Genomic DNA, 17,750 nt, shown 5'->3' with positions numbered 1-17,750 from the left:
AAAACAAGGTTATCATAATAATAATATGATTAATTTATGACTTAGACCATGTCCTCTATACTAGGATCTAGTCAGGGTCTCAATTTAGGCTTCCGAAATGGACCTAAATTGGATCGACGCCTACTGTTCCTCAATCGAGACACATCCTCACTGAGTCACTCTCCTCTAGTGGCTTACCTTCACTTACCAACTTGTAGTCTATCAACTAGCCTCTCGACCCACTAGGTCTTCTCGCTAGTTGTCAGATCCGCATATCCAATTGGAATTCAGCCAACTATTAGGCCCCGCAGACCTAGTTAGACTTCCACCAGATATCAAGTCAACCCTTTGACCTATCTGGGCTTCGTACCAACTATCGGGTCCTCAGACCTAGTTGGATTTCATCCTGGTGTTAGGTCCCCTAGACCCGTCAATCTCTGCACGCTCAGTAGATGCATTATATCATAAAAATATCTAACTTAACTCACTTGTCGTTCATCAAAACCTGAATTAAATTGTTAGTGTAAATTGTACCAACAATAGTCTCATACCTATTATTGTATCCTATGCTAAACCTTGAGCATACATTCATTACAATGAAGATTTCCAATCTTCCATTGTCTTCAATACTCAACTTAGAGCATTCATTATAATGAAGGTTCCCTAGTCTCTTCATCAATATATATATAAAATCATGCTTTCAAGGAAGATCTCCCTCTCAAAACATGTACTAACTTCTATCATTGTATCAATAATGATTTGAAGTTTCTAAACCTTTAGGAAACCCATAATTAAAATTTTGAGGTTCAAAATTTGACTTTGAAACTAAACTTTCTCCTAAACTCCAAATTAGTCTATCTTAACCATTCTTTTCTTATTTTCATCAAAAAAAAAATTACCCTAATGTACTTATACAAGTACTTCAGAGGGTTAGAAATGGTTAACTTGACTAAACACGATTTTAATGGACTAAAATCAGACCACTTAAACAAAAAATAGCCTTCCTAATCAATTGGTTTCAACTACCACATGATTCCGACATGTTTTAATCGATTAAAGTTAGGTTTCAATCGATTACTGTCACCTTAATTGATCAGCTAATCGATCCAGAGAGCTTTTGCTTGTCAAAATCCTATTATCAATCGATCACCTGATTGATTAACATGTCCCAATCGATCACCTGATCGATTAGAGTTTCTGATTTATGAATTTCAATTTTAGAAACTTAAAAATAATTCCACGATTATCAAAAAATCATGAAAATTTACCTAGACATTACTTATGTTATATATTATTATGAAAAAAAGAGTTTTCTATGAAAATAACTTTCATTTTCAAAGATTGATATCGAAATAGAAACCATTGAAAAACTTCAATATTTCACTCTACTTTGTATCCAACTAATCAATGGTGATTCATATCAAAAGATAGACTTGACATGGACGCAAAGGGGTGGCGATGGGGGTCATCGCCCCCCTTGCCATCCACTCCACGTGGAGTAATAATAAAAGGATAAATGTAATATTTTTTTTATTTACTCTCTTTAATTTCTAATGTAATAATTTTTTCTTACCAATAAAATTTTAAAAATAATAATAAAAAGGACTAGGCTAATTTTAAAGTTGGAAACATCAAAGCCCTAAGCGCCAATGCGATTGAAACTTCTTCCAAAATGCCGAAGCCCCAAGCACCAGCGATGATTGAAGCTTGTTTGAAATATTAAAGCCCCAATCGATGATTGAGGCTTCGTTCGAAATGCCAGTGGGTAGTGGCACAGCCGAAGCCCCAAGTCGCGATTGATGCTTTGTCCAAAACGGTGAGAAGGAAAAAAAAGGAAACCCTAGATCAAACTTCTCCTCTCAAATTTCATCTCTATTTCTAAAATTCCTACAGTTACAATTTTAAATTTCGATGGATAGTAGCGGAGACTGAGGAACACAAGGAGACAAGGACGATAGAAGCCTTAAATCAAAGTTTTCGTCTCTATTTCTCAAATTCTTGGTATTACAATTCAATACCATCTTCATCTTGGATTCTTCATAAGCTCGACAGTACGTTTTATGTTTTATCAATATAATTGTTTTATCGATTTATATATATGATATTTTCTATACCAATTGATTTCTTATCAATATTTTTCACATAAGTTCATTATGAGTAAGAAAAAAATTGATTTCTACTTCAAAAAAAAGGTGTTGAGAAGATAGTTCTTCTAATATTGGTTGTGACAATATTCAGTCCAAGGTTCTCAATCTTATTGAAGATAAAGCTTCAACTATAGAACTTTCTCCAACTAAATTTCAAAAGATTGATAAAGATGATGATATTGCTATTGAACGAGATCCTGGTATACGTGAATCCATATGGAGTTATCCACCTGAGAAAAGAGATGAGATTAGGCGTATTTATTTGATTACTGGTCCTTATCAAGTAATCCTAGATATGTCTCCTATCGATAAAAATTAAAGAAAATTTTTACCTGCTTGGTATAAGTTATTTATTGATTGGTTGGAATACTCTCTGGCAAACAATGTAGCTTATTGTCTTCCATGCTTTCTTTTTGTTAAGCCAAACACACATTTTGGTTCTAATGCATTTATTATTGATGGATTTCAATCTTGGAAAAAAAGTGAATGGTAAAGATTGTTCATTTTTTACTCATGAAGGGATTGGTCCTAATTCATCACGCAAAAAGGCTATGAAAAGTGTTTATGATTTGATAAACTCATTGCAACATATTGATACAATTATGGACAAACAATCTTTGGAGTTAGTTGTAAAAAATCATTTACGACTTAGAGTTTCAATTGATGCTGCAAAATTACGTGCATTCCAAGGATTAGCTTTTAGAGCTCGTGATGAATCCCGGAACTCACATAATCATGGCAATTTTATATAAATTATAAAACACACAGCTTCTTATAATGATGATGTGAGATCTATTGTTCTTGAAAATGCACCTCAAAATTCTTCTTATACTTCTCCACAAATTCAGAAAGAGATTTTATCACTCTATGCATGTAGAATTCAAAGGTTCATCAGAGAAGAAATTAATAATGCCAAGTATTGTCTTATCGTTGATGAATCTCAAGATGAGTCAAAAAGAGAGCAAATGACTATTGTTTTAAGATTTGTTGATAAAGAGGGTTTTATTAGAGAAAGATTCTTTAACATTGTCCATATGGAAGATACAAAATCATCTATTTTGAAAAGAGAAATTTGTGGTATTCTATCTCGCAATAATCTTCTCGTACAAAATATTTGAGGACATGGTTATGATGGTGCTAGTACTATGCAAGGAGAATGGAATGGTTTGCAAGCTCTCTTTTTAAATGAATGTCCATATGCATATTATGTTCATTGCTTTGCACATCGTCTACAATTGACATTAGTAGAAACAACCCAAAATGTTATTCCTATTGAACATTTCTTTTCACACTTGGCCATTATAGTGAATTTAATGGATTCTTCTTCCAAACGCTATGATCAATTGTGAATTGCTCATGTTACTCAAATTGCAGAATTGATATCTACTAATGAACTTGAATCTGGAAGAGGAAAAAAATTAAATTGGGGCATTACAACGTTCAGGAGATATACAATGGGGTTTTCACTTAAGGGCACTTCATAGTTTGCTTATTTTGTTTGACCCCATTCTACTTGTTTTAAGTAATATCGTCAACCACAAAACTAGTTTATCTGGTAGGGCAACAACTGATGGAGCTTATGATATAATGCTATCATTTGAATTTGTGTTTATATTGCATTTTGTTCTTGAGTTGTTAGAAATGACTGACGATCTTTGTCAAATTCTACAATACAAGTCTCAAGATATTATAAATGCTATGAATACAGTTGGTAATACAAAAGAACTTATTTAGGAATTTAGAGAGAATGGATGGGATCAATTATTTGACAAGGTGAAGAGTTTCTGTGATAAACATGAGATAGATGTACTAGACATGCAAGCTCCTCGTCGATCAGGTAGAGGGCGACTAAGTAAAGGAAATGTTATCTTAGAGCATCATTATCGAATTGATATATTCACTAACACCATAGATTCAATATTACAAGAGAAGAATTATTGATTTGATGAAAATACAATAGAATTGCTCCGGCTTAGCTCAGCTTTGGATCCAAGAGATGGATATAAATCATTCAATATCAATTACATTTGTAAACTTGTTCAAAAATTTTATCCAGATGATTTTACAAGTCAAGAAAAGTTACATATAAAGTATTAGTTGGAGCTTTTTGAGATCGACATTCAACATAATTAGTGTTTTCGAAATGTGTCAACACTTTCAGAATTGTGTCAATTATTGTCAAAGACTGGAAAGAAAAAGAATTACTATCTTGTGGGTCGATTGATTAGACTTATTTTGACTCTTCCAGTTTCTACTGCAACTACGGAATATGTATTTTCATCTATGAAGTTTGTCAAGACATGATTGCGAAATAAGATGGAAGATGATTTTTTGGCTAGTTCATTGCTGATTTACATTGAAAAAGAGATTGCTCAAACTTTCAGTGTTGAATCAATTATTGATGAATTTGAGACAATGAAAAAAACGTAGAGTGTGACTTAAAATGGATTAACATAACAAACAAATTGATAAATAATTATTTATATATTTATTTTTTATCTTAGTAATTATATTTTAATGATCAAAGTAGTTTTTTTTGTCCTTTTTGTAGGTTTTATTGCTATCGAAGATGCTATGGATGAAATTTTAAAATTTTAAAATTGCACATGTTGCTCCTCTTTTGTGTAAGTTATTTTAAATTACAGCTTTATTTTGGAATAGTATGTGTTGCTCTATTTTATGTAAGTTGTTTTACATTATTATTTTATTTTAATATTTTTCGTTGTAGTAAGTTAAATTATCATTGTTTTTTTAAAAAATTAGAATATATGTGTCTAAAATCTAAATATTAACTGTTATTATTTTGTATATTCATATCAATGAGTATATTTTTTTGTAATTTATTATCTAAAATAATTTCACCCCCTTCATATAATTTTTTTTGGCTCCGTCCCTAAACTTGACTAAGGTTTTCCAAAATAATTTTGAAATGATTTTTAAAATAAATTTCCAATCATGTTCTTTGGGCTAAATGCACATGACTTGTACACTTGCTTTCCTAATGAATTGACTTCACATAATCATTTATTTTGATGAAACTAAAACTCAAAAGAATACACTAAATCAACATCTTAAGTCTTGTTTATCTTTCTAATATCTCATTTGTATCTAATGCGTCTCAAAAATACATACAAGTCAAACCTATAGTCTTATGAGATGTAAAATGAGTTTTCCCTAAAACTAAGAGATCATAAATTTTTAACTAAGCGTTTAAACTTTGATCATCCAACCTAGGATGTCAATTGATGTAATTGCCCTTAATTTTATGAAATTAAAATAATGCATGAAAATTATTATCACATACATCAAAATAAATATGTTTTTTAAAAAAATATCATAAATATGCATGTATGGCATATGATATTTTTCATATGCATATGAATGCTAAATATGATGTCATGACATATGATGAGTACACAATCATGACAATTTTAGCATAAAAAAAATACCTAAATTATCTATCTAAGTGTCTTTAACTAATCGCTAAATTTAAAAATAAAGCCTAAGTTTCCCTTTATCTTCTTAAGAAATTGCCAAAATCTCAACTTGATATTTTTTTGACCTTTATCCTAATTGTGTTAATTTAATTAGGTCCAAATCTTCATATTTTGACACATTTTACTCTTTCGAAGAGCAAACAATTAATCCTTCTCATTTTAAAGGTATAACAATACCTTGAAAATCCCCAAAGTGCTAATTTTATCAAGGTTATGTTAACTACCCTTCCAATTAGAGTTGACATTCTCTAAACCTATCTAGGGTATAGAGAACACACTCTTAGGAACCCAAAACCTATTGATGCTCCTTGAGTGTTCTAGGTACTCATTAGGGATAATTTCCCTTAATACCTTCCTAATGACCTTCTTAGACTTCATAGAAGCTTTGGTCATACTAAACTTCTTACGATCAATTCTAGAGATAACTTTCCTTATGACCTTCTTAGTAACTTTCTTAGGCTTCTTAAAAGCCTTAGTCACACTAATCTTTTCAAGGTTACTTCTAGAGATAACTTCTCTTGTTATCTTGACTTGACTCCTAGACTTAGGATTACTTCCATACCTATATGAAACTCTATAATATGAGGGCACATTCTCTTTGACTTTTGGATTGTAACACAAAACCTCTTTTGCTATTGAATGACTCTTGTCTATGTATCCCTAGATTATTCTCATTTAATCCCTTAAAGATGTTTTCTATTCTTTTAAGGATCATTTCCAATTTATCAAGTCTTGATCTCAAGACTTGATTTTCTATCCTTAAATTTTATTTTTTCTTGATTTTCTTGAGCATTTTTATTTTTATGCATATATCTAAAATCCTTAGAGTTCTTGCCTAAATTGTTATTTATTTTTCTAACCTTAGATGAGGTAGTCCTAGCATGAAATAATTTATAATTGACCCTAGGTTTTTTATGCTTTCTATTTTCATGATAAATAGTATTAAAATGATAGAATTTATTTCTAACATATTTTTATCATTATTTAAAGAAATACCATTAACTAATGGTACCTTAGTGTTATTCTTGGAAGCTCCTTCTCGACTTGAGCTTCCTCATTTCTTCTTGGTTGGATCTCTTCCCCTTGGACATTCATTCCGGTAATATCTCTTTTGAGTGCAAGAAAAGCACACAATGTGCTTCTTGCCTTTGCATACCATGGGGCTGACCTCGTTTGACTTCTCCTTGTCCTTGTGTGCCATTTGACCATTTTTCTTGGTCAATTTTAGATACTTTCTCTTGCAGGTCCATTTTCCCTATACTTAAAGCAAATAATATAAATTTTATTCTTAAAAATTGAAATTGATATACCTTCACTTGTAGAGGTGACACTTGGTCTTTCTTCATTTGACCCAAAAGTAGAAGCTTCTTCATGCTCCGGTGTCAAAGATTGATGCTCTCCCTCAATCATGGAGGTGGATGTCTCTTCAACTTTATCCTCGGATATTGAGCATCTCTCAACCTCTAAATCCTCATGCACATGAAACAAAGAGATTTCATCTTTGTCTTTGTCGTTGTGTTTCGTTGAGGATAGGTGTTCATGAAACTTTGCCAATTTTCTCCATAACTTCTTGGTATCTTGATATTCCCTAATTTTGTACAAGATGGTGCTTGACACTAAATTAACCAATACTTTGGTCACCTTCTCATTGGCCTTGCATCTCTTGACTTGCTACTCAGTTCATTTTTTTTTCTTGAGGAGCTTCCCTTTTCCATCAATTAGAGTTTAAAATCCCTCTATTAGAGCAAACAATTGCTCTATCTCCATCATGAGAAAATTTTCAACCTTTGATTTTCAAAGGTCGAAACTTTCAATGTCAAATGGTGGAGGTACCCAAATATCATATCCAAATCTATCTCTAAACTCTATTTTTAAATTTAAGCTCCTTGAATGATAATTTCTTAACTTTGAAATTAGGGCTTCAAGCTTCAATGTCTTATTCTTCCTCTAGCTCATTGCTCTCTCGGTGATTATTCCAATGAAGAACAATCTCGCTCTGATACTATTTGTTAGGATACTCCGGTAAGCTAGAGGGGGTGATTAGTGTTGGTGCAATATCCCCTGGGTCAGGTTAACCAAGTTGACTAAGCTTGAGTTGACTTAAGCTTGAGTCTTGATGTTTGACAATATGTGGAGATTGCAGGTGCAATCGTCTGATTGGGGAGATTGTTGGTGCAATTCCCCTCTGGTCAAGGTTTGACTAGTTTGATGTAAAGAAGAGTCAAGTAGGTCAAGGTTGACTGGATACTTGACTGGAAAATTCCTGGTGAGTGAAACCAGGCAGATGGAAGTCCTGGTGAGTAAAGCCAGGCAGTGGAAAAATCCTAGTAAGTGAAGCTAGGTGAAAAATCCTAGTGAGTGAAGTTAGGTGAAAGTCATGGTGAGTGAAGCTAGGTGAAAGCCCTGGTGGATGAAGCCAGACAGGTGAAAGTCCCGGTGAGTGAAGCCGGGTAGTGTGAAAATCTTAGTGAGTGAAGCTAGGCAGATGAAAAGTCCTGGTGAGTGAAGCTAGGCATATGGAAAGTCCTAGCGAGTGAAACTAAGCAGGTGGAAAGACCTGGTGAGTGAAGCTAGACACGTGGAAATCCAGGTGGGTCAAGGTGACCGGACACCTGGTGTTGGGAAGTCCAAGTAGGTCAAAAGATTAACCGGATACTTGACACAAGGAAATCCATATGGGTCAAAGATGATTGGACATCTGGTGGAAGGAAGTCCAAGTGGGTCATGGAGGACGAGACACTTGGTACGAGACGGTTAGTCCAAGTGGGTCAAGGTTGATCGGACACTTAGCATGAGAAGAAAATTCCAAGTGGGTCAAAGGATTGACCGGACACTTGGTGAAGAAGTCCCAACAGGTTAAGGTTGACCGAATATTAAGCATGAGGTGTTCCAATAGGTCACAGCTGACCAGATGTTGAATTTAGGAACCCTTGAGCTTGGGTTAAACAAGTCAAAGTAGGTCAATCGATCAACCGATCGATTAGACAGAAGCCTAATTGATCAACCGATCGATTGGGAGATGCTGCGATAAACAACAGCCCAATCGATCGGCCGATCAATTGGGAGAGTGATGCGATAAACAACACCCCAATCGATCAGCAGATCAATTGGGAGCCTTTATCACGAGCACAGAAGCCTCCCTAATCAATTAGCTAATCAATTGGAGTTGGATTTCTCGCGCGGGCGCGAGAAAGTTGAATCAATCGATCGATCTATTCAGGTTTTTCTAGTGAGAGCACAGAGACACTCTGAATCGATCGACCAATCGATTCAAGCCTCCCCAATCAATTGGTCAATCGATTGGGATATGACCGTTGCACAGGTAGCGAGTGATGGACTGCTGTGATTGCGTGGATGTGACATAACAATCAATTAGGAGTAAGCCCAATCGATTAGGAGCCCTAAAAGCGTCGAGTAAAAAGCTGCGATGAACTTTCTTCCTTAGCGATTCTCCACTCCCTCTTCTCATGATTCTCTCAAGTGATCTCGCTAGTTCTTGAAGCTTCTTAGAGCAAAGTGTTGCTATACTTCCAAGGTCAAGAGGCGTTTCACACAAGAAGAAGAAGCTAGCTAGGGTTTCGTTTGTGTAAATCTTGTAAGATTTTCTTTATATTCACTTATTCTTTTCTTCTTGTTGTATTGAGAAATTGTACAAGGCTACTCCGCCTTCAGTAGTTACCGAGAAGGAATATTTTTTATAGTGAATAGTGTGTCGTGTGTGGATCCTTGGATTAGTCACGTTTTCTTGAGGTGGATACCAAATAAATCCTTGTGTTAGCACTGTAAGTGTTGTTTCGAGTTCTATCCGCTGCAAATCAACAACACCGAAGAAAGCAAATGAAGCGTGATGAGCTATTCATCCCCCCTCTAGCTACAAATTGAGTCTAACAAGTGGTATCAGAGCGAGGTTGCTCTTCACCGAAATCATCGCCGGAAAGGGCAACAAGCTAGAGGGAGAAGAAGTTGAAGCAAGTTCAACAAAGTCAAAGACTTCATCAAATGCTCAACTTCAAATGAAATTCCAAGATGGACTTGGATACAACATAAGGGCGCCTCCACCATTCACAATGCCAAGCTTTGATTCTTGGAAATCAAGAATCGAAAATTTCTTCATGATACAGATAGAGCAATGGTTTGCTCTAATGGAAGGCTTTGAAGCTTCAAGAGATTCAAAAGGTAAAATTCTCAAGAAAAACAAATGGAGCAAGGAGCAAATTCAAAGTTGCAAGGTGAATGACAAGGTAACTAAATTATTGATTAGTCTATTGCCAAGCACAATCATTTGTAAAATTGGAGAATACAAGGATGCAAATGAACTATGGAACAAATTGACCAAGCTTCATGAAGAACCCTCCACTGCAGCAAACAAAGAGAAATCCAAAGAGGGTGACTCATTGGAGTAAGACCAAGAGGAAGAGGACTCCGAAGTTGAGAGATGCTCAACTCAATAAGAGGAAGTTCAAGAAGCTTCATCTTCAATGAGGCACAACGAAAAGGACAAAGAGGGAGCATACTCTTTGTTTAATGGGCAAGAGGATGAAGATGAAGAGGCCTCCACCTCTAGGATTGAGGGGGAGCATCATTCCTTGACATCGGAGCAAGAAGAAGTTTCTACCTCCGAGTCAAATGAAGAACAAGATGGTGCCACCTCCAAAAGTTAAGAAAATTCAAATGGAGGAGTTAGTGTCATCCCTACAAGTGAAGGTATAGAAAATTCAAGTTTAAATAATAAAAATCATATTATATGCTTTGAGTGTAGGGAAAGAGGACACTACAAAAGTAAGTGTCCCAAATTAGCCAAGAGTAAGGCCAAGTGACACCTACGGGCAAGAAGAAGCCCAAGGAGACCGTCCCTGTGACAAAGAAGAGCAAAGTGCACATAGTGTGCTTCTTGTGAAATCAAAGAGGTCATTACCGGAGTCAATGTCCTAAGAGGAAAAAATCAGTCAAAGTCCAAGGAGAAAACTCAAGTCAAGGGGAAGCTCTCAAAGTAAACCCAAGATATCATTTATTGAGTATTCCTGTAAGTAATGATAAAAAACATGTTAGGAATAATTTATATTATTTTAATACTATTTATTATGAAAATAGGAAGCATAATAGAGTTAAGGGAAAATAAAAAATTATATTGATTTTTTTATTTTAAAATAAAAAATTTATTTTAATTAAAATAAAAAAATTAAAAAAAGTGACTAGTAGCCCCTTCTTCCCAAAAACTGAGGGAGCTCCCTCCTATACTTCTCTTATGCTAAGTCCACAATGGAAGCTCCTTGAGGGAGTTCCCTCTCCTATGCCATGTCCATAAGGAGAGCTCCCATTATGGATTATGGATGCTCTTAGACCACTTTGTATTAGACATTTGTTTGTATTTTCCATCCAAATAATTATACTCTAAATGATTCGAAAATGATAATTAATGAAAGGTTATATATATATATTATACTCTAAATGATTCGAAAATGATAATTAATGAAAGGATATATATATATATATATATATATATATATTTGTGAATTGAGAGCATAATTAATCAGAGATGAACACTAAACTTGCAGCTGCTGCTCTTCATATGGATCTGCTGACGAGCGTTTAAGCTATCGACCACCAAGCTACACCTTACCCACGAGACCACCTCCCACAGCTTCGCCGCTCCGACCACCGTCACCCTCACCGGAACCTCCCCTTCGAACTCCAGCGGCACCGTCTTCTCCTCCTCCTGCCGCCGCAGATCCTCCGCCTTGGCGCTTCCCAGCTCCACCGCCTCCCCCGCCGCCAATGCCACCGTCAGCACCGACGTGTTGCGGTGCCCCTGGCAGAACGCCGGCAGCGCCCCCTCGCACAAGGTTTGGCCCGAGTAGAGGACGCGCAAGCGCGAGCCGTGGGCGTAGCAGATGCCGAGCCCCTTGTTGGGGTTCGACGCAGTTACCGTCACGTTGAAGGCGGCGCGCACGGTGCCGGTCCCGGACATGTCGAAGGAGGTGACTTGGAAGCGGTCGACCGAGTAGGCCGGCAGCATGGGGTCGAGAGCGAGGTAGGAGATGCCGAGCGCGGCGGCCAGGAGTACGAGGGCGCAGGCGGCGCAGCAGAAGCACCGACAGCAGCAACGGCGGCGGCGGAGCCTCTTCTCGGGTGGTGCTGTGAGAGTGGGAGAGATTGCGGCTGCGGCCTTTTCTGATATTGAGGACTTGCCGGAAATGGTCGACGGCGGCGACTCAACGTCCATCATCATCGGATGTACTCGTTTTTGATCGGCCATGGAGATTTGATCGATCGTCGTGATGCGGCTTCGAGTTATTAGACACTGCACGGAGTATTTATACCGTCGGCGGAGGAATTGATGACGATAATAAATTGAAAATTGGATTAGATTATGCTAAAGAATTCTGAACTGGCTTCGATATATCAGAAAAATCAATTAAATGTTTATTTTCCTGCCGGAACCTGCAGGCGGTTCTTTCTTCCTATCACATCAAAGATGACCAGTTCTACTGCATAAATTTATAGTTTAGCCCTGTATCATTCATTGCCTTAGATGAATGAGAAATAGAAAATGCACTCTGCGGCTGTATCATCGCCTTGGGGTGCAATATGACAAGGGAATCACCAAGTAGAAACAAAAATAGTAGTAGATTGAATATCAATAGGATCGCTTACCCAATCCTCAAAATAAGCATGTAACATTAGAAGTAATAATTCTAAGAAGTCAGTTGATTTTAAGGAAAAACTATTTTGGCCCATTAAGTTAGTTAAATCAACTGTTTGATGGACTAAACCGCTTTCAAATCATCAACTAAGATCAAACTTGGACTCCTGACTCTTCTAGGAATATTTATCTAGTATTAATTTTTGAGTGGTTTAATTCCTCCATTTAATTGGACACCATTTTGTCTTATGTAAATTCATAAGAATACAGAACAGTTCGAACAGCACGTTTGAGCAAGGCATTAACCAGAGATGAATCAGAATTCTGTTTTTTTTTTCCTTTCAGAAATATGTTCAGCTTATGAACCAGAAGGCAATGAATTTTGTTCGCTAATAAATAAAACTAAGAAAAAGGACCTGCCCTACTTCTGTAAAATCTGGAAACCCATGGAGCGAGATCAGTGTTATCTGGGTCTCTCTTATTGATGGAATAATAATCAGACCAGTATGAAGGTGATAATCTATCAGTCAGTCCCTTGTGGTAAATGCAAAATGGCAGCCAGTCTTCTCCACCATTCATCCTCCTCTTCCTTTCCTTGGGATATGCTAGAGGAGCTTGGACATATCTGCATTGCAATATTGTTAATCTTTCTTTCAGATGACCAATTTACGACATGGAGAATGAAATAAAATGCATGAACATGTACCTGATACCATCATGTACAGCGTCCCAGCAGAAGTGTGTATGGCCAAATATATGACAACCTGACCTGTTTTTATTTTCTCCATGTATGGACCTTATTCTGGCCTCCAAAAAATCAGAGCCAATTATCTTTGGAAGGTTAGGGTAAAAAAGCATTCTCTTCTCTGGACATAAGTCTTGCCTGTTGCAACAATCAAGTTCCAATGTATAAGTTATATAAGTACATAATGAAATTTACTCCTAAGTGTAAAATTTCTATGAAAGCAATCTAGTTAATGATGACTACAAATACATTTTTAATGTTTGCTTCTATTCCTTACTTTGATTTTGATGCATCACCTACTAACCTCACCTCTCCAAGTGAGATTCATGTCCAACTCTATTTGGTTCTTGAATCCTATTTTTGCTACTGAGTTTTATTCAATGTCAAATCTTAGTGAAAGTAAAGTTTATGGTTTTTCAGTGATGGACTAGCCTCACAAGGGGTCTAGTTAAGATCCATATTCCAAAACGATTTTGGAATAATTTTACACTTGTCGAAGGGTGGAGCACTTGTTCATTTGAGTTTGAGACTGACAGTTACAGTGTTAAAGAGATGATTAAAATGATTTCTGGTACTTGGGTTTTCCCATGTTAGTATAGTACCCTGGGAAAGAGGTGATTAAAATGATTTCTGGTACTTGGGTTTTCCCATGTTAGTATAGTATCTTGGGAAAGAGATGATTAAAATGATGTGAATTAAGCCATTTCATCAATTGAAAACAATGGATATCAGCATTCTCGCAAACAATTGAGTCGGTTGACATCAAGGGAATGCAAGTCTTTGTAACTAAAAAAACCCCAATAGATGTCACTAGCACCTAGGACCTGCATTATCGATTCACCAACATTAATACTGATGATCACAAATCTGGACAATGCAGTTGTAATACAAAATTACCTTGGGACAAAATGAGAGAATGTTATCAACTGAGAGCAATTCTTTTGCATTTCTTGAATAAGTTCATGGTTCTTCTCATTCATAGTATCAAAGAAGTGAGCTAGGGCAACATCATCACTTGATAGTTGTGAGGGCCACCTACAAGCGTGAAAATCCTTGCATGCCTGGTTATGGATAGGAAAATAAGAATCACAATTAAGAGCATGTATCATAACAAGGTCTTTGTTATGCACAATAAAGCCACAAATATAAACTGAAAGCAACACCATCAACAACCTGATGCCAACTTTATCAAGAAGGAAAACAACTAGCATACTTTTCTAGGCTTGGTCATTTTGGAAAGAAAAATGATATGCAAAGGGAAAAATCTCCAAGAAAATCTCAGAGATAGACACATAAAGTGATGGGGCCCACAAAAGTGAAAATGGTGGGCCATTAATTTATGTGTCTATCCCTGAGCTTTTCTCTGTGATGTCCATGAATCTCTGTGAAGGCCCCTCAGTCAACTAGTTGGAATCTCACCATTCTCTACCATTTTAATGTCCATGAAGTAGGTCCATACTAACTTGACCATTAGATCGTGCATGAAAGATGATCAGCAAAGCAATTTGCATTGAAGTTTTAAGATGGGACTAAACTAAAAACTTTATCAACTAAATCCATAAACCTGGTCCAAGCTGAATTATTGTAGCAAAAAGTGATTACCTTCACTCCAGGCACCCGCCACAGTCAATCCCCAGGTTATCTGAATGGAGGTAAATCATAGGGTCACCTACCGACCGCCAATTGGCTAGAGGGTGAGAGGGTTTTTTTTTCCTTGAGGGCATGTGCTTGCCGGGAATTGACCCCTTGCCCCACTGTAGTAAAGTTGTCACCCTCTAGCCAACTGGGCACCCTCGTGGGAACTGGTCCAAGCCTAAATTAGAACTATGAGATAGGGGAGATAATTTGATTAACATTATCTGATTCAGGTTAAAAAAATGATCTGCCCAACTATGAAACACCCAATCAATAACTCGATTATGCATGTTAAAAGTGTTTGTTGATATTGTGTTGGTTTGTATCTTATTCTAGTTCTAGATATGGAAACTCACTATAGTGCTGCTGTTAATCTTCCTGAACATGTTGGCTCGACTACTCATGTAATATTCAATGTATGATTTCATGTTTGAACCATTGATGATGTTTACATCTTAACCTAACAAGAAAGCAGTAAAGAAGGATCAGCTGTGTTTCTTTGGTGTAAACATTAAGTAGGAGTCGTGTCCCAATTCTAATAAGGTTGTAATTTTAAAGGACTCTGACTGTTCTGAAGAAGTGTGAACATTTTAAATAAGAAGTTACTAATTATTATCACAATTTAAATGGCTCGACATCATAATTAACTTGTTAAGTAGAAGTTATGTCCCAATTCTACATCTAATAAGGTTGTAATTTTAAAGGACTGTGACTGTTCTGAAGGAATGTGAACATTGTAAATAAGAAGGTACTAATTATTATCACAATTAAAATGGAACTTCGAACAACATCATAAGGTTTGATTTGGAATATATATATATTTCTTTTAAAAAAAATTGGAATTAAGTTGTTGAAATTGAAATTGCTTATGTGAAATAATTTTTCCTTATTCAAAAGAGTACTAATTCTGTGACAAAGCAAATGAAGATGCTGGACATGTAGCTAAAAAGATAACGAATCTGGAAAACAACCACATAATTCTTGTATTGAAACCATATTAGAAGGTTATTTAAACCTCAACATCATCAGAGGTCAGCAGTTCATGGAGTATAAAAATAGAAAGGCATTATCATGATAATGGTAACACAACATTACCAGGTGCAATATCAAAATTCTAAGTTCATTAGCAAAACCTTAAATAACTAAAGAAACTCTACAGTTTATTAGTGATAGTGACCCAAGCATCAACAACCCACTACCCAGCTGGTCGACCCATGGAGCCTCAGGTTTACATTAAGCTTTGGGTCCCCAGGACTTGTACAAACCTTGAATTGTATATCATATGCTCCTAAACAAGCCTGGAAACACTCTGTGGCTTAGGAGCAAGTCAAACCCCACACATTGACATGGTGCTTGAATGTATGTATTTGATTAATTTCGTATGTTAAATTGAGTGGTCTATTTGTGCAACATCCTAGGCACCCGTACCAATCTGGATGTCTTGGGTAGATTGAAGTTGTTGGTGAGGCTCAATTCTCACTAAGAGCATTCTGAAAATTAACAAGCACAAATTTACATCTTACCATCTCAAGTGAGGGAATTTGAACACTAGTTATATCTTTCTCTCTGTCAAAACTCTGTAAAACAAATCACCACGGCATTTGAACATTCAAAATCAAAAGGAACACATAATTGATTATTTAAAAATCACATCAGTTAATGTTTACCTTGTGATACCATGAAAACAATGGAATGATACCCACACTGCCCATACTTTTCGGAGCAGTTTGTACTCCTAACTCGTTACATGTTTCAAGCAATTCACTCAGCTTTTCCAGTGAATCCGTCTGGGATGACAAAATTGAATATCAGTTGAACGCAATGAAATCACAAACGTGTACACTTTTACAGCATTCTCTCTACATTAGCATGTTAGAAATTCACATATAGGAGTTAATCCGAAAAGGATGGAACAGTCTCATTATTGATCGATGCAGTACTGAAGAGCACCCAATACTAGTTAGAACATCTTACAAATTTTCCACCTTCTCTTCGGCACCACAGGTCATGGTTCCCCGGCACATAGAAGATGCTGCCAAACCTCTTCTTCAACTGCAACATGGTGAGCTCAAAATTGCTGATTGTTTCCGCCACATCTCCGGCGACAATGAGGACATCCCCCTTGTGCCACACAGTCGGAAGGCGCTTCACCCATTCCATGTTCTCTCCATAGTCTGTATGCAAATCCGATACGACAAAGATTCTAATGTCACCTGAATCACACGGACCATGAAACAAACAGGTTGCAGGCAGCACCCGTTGTCTTCCAACAGATGCGACCTTCGTGCGTCTGGCGCATCGTCCGACAGCCAAATGACTGAATCCGTCCGGTAAACGATTAACCAAGCTCGGTGATGGGGGACAAGGCAGCGAGCACGCTAGGGCTGCCGCCATAGCAGAAGCTAATCAATTAGGCATCGAATGAACTGGGAAATCTTGCAGGAGAAAACATGCAGCGGCTTCGGAACATGAATTGGAAAAGGTAGCGAAATTCGTGAAAAGGCGGGCTCTACAGCGTAAAGGCACGGGCTTTGACTTGGTGACTGCGCCAAAGCATCCTTGAGAGGATCTGCAAGATCGATCGGCAGTTCAAAATTCACAAGCACGGAGTCTCTACGGATCCATCGAAGGGAAAAGACAGCCAAACTGAGGATATATCCGATGAAATTCCAAAAGTAACCCTCTCGAGCGACGTCATTATGCACTCGGTGACTTCCGTTAGATCCTTTGCACATACCAAATTCAATGTTAGCATCGCGTTGGATTCGCAGCAATAGCATCTAATTATTCATCCTTAAGATTCATCAAAATTGCCCCTGCAAGAACACCAAAATCAATTTATCTCGGTTTTCTCTCATCTCAACTAGTTCGACGTATGCCAAGCAGATACAATACAAAAACGCAGTCAATCATACATTAAGGGAGTGTTTGGTTAAATGATGAGAATAACTATGTATATGAGTTTGATAGTACGATGAAATGAGAATAGAAATGGAAATGAAACCCATCAAATTATATGAGTTTGGTTGATTTCCATAAATATGATAATCATTCCCAAAATATAATTCCTAAACCCACAATCTAAACACTATATTTTATTATCA

The 17,750-nt window shown here is 36.7% G+C and overlaps 2 protein-coding genes across 3 annotated transcripts; both read right to left on the bottom strand.

Annotated features, from left to right (window-relative positions):
• Window positions 1-11,153: 11,153 nt before the first annotated feature.
• Window positions 11,154-11,834, bottom strand: LOC122028196 (NDR1/HIN1-like protein 6). The gene has a single exon (XM_042587228.1). It carries the CDS (start codon window positions 11,637-11,639, stop codon window positions 11,154-11,156), a length of 486 nt encoding a protein of 161 aa, XP_042443162.1. The 5' UTR covers window positions 11,640-11,834.
• On the bottom strand, window positions 11,750-17,300 carry LOC122028178 (acyl-carrier-protein phosphodiesterase PptH-like). 2 transcript variants are annotated; one of them, XM_042587212.1, is made up of 7 exons: window positions 16,621-17,300; window positions 16,314-16,433; window positions 16,170-16,223; window positions 13,909-14,072; window positions 12,973-13,149; window positions 12,692-12,891; window positions 11,750-11,924 (listed from the first exon to the last, which is right to left on the bottom strand). In XM_042587212.1, the coding sequence occupies exons 1-7, from the start codon at window positions 17,038-17,040 to the stop codon at window positions 11,836-11,838; spliced, it is 1,224 nt and encodes a 407-aa protein (XP_042443146.1). In that variant the 5' UTR covers window positions 17,041-17,300; the 3' UTR covers window positions 11,750-11,835. The 2 variants fall into 2 exon arrangements, with proteins under 2 accessions (XP_042443146.1, XP_042443153.1); XM_042587219.1 differs by lacking the exon at window positions 11,750-11,924 and having other exon boundaries at window positions 12,555-12,891; window positions 16,621-17,298.
• Window positions 17,301-17,750: the final 450 nt, after the last annotated feature.

This window comes from Zingiber officinale, chromosome 1A (genome assembly GCF_018446385.1).
Source record: "Zingiber officinale cultivar Zhangliang chromosome 1A, Zo_v1.1, whole genome shotgun sequence".
Lineage (NCBI taxonomy): Eukaryota > Viridiplantae > Streptophyta > Magnoliopsida > Zingiberales > Zingiberaceae > Zingiber > Zingiber officinale.
Note: the sequence above shows the minus strand (reverse complement) of the source record. Positions and strands in the feature narration are given on the sequence as shown.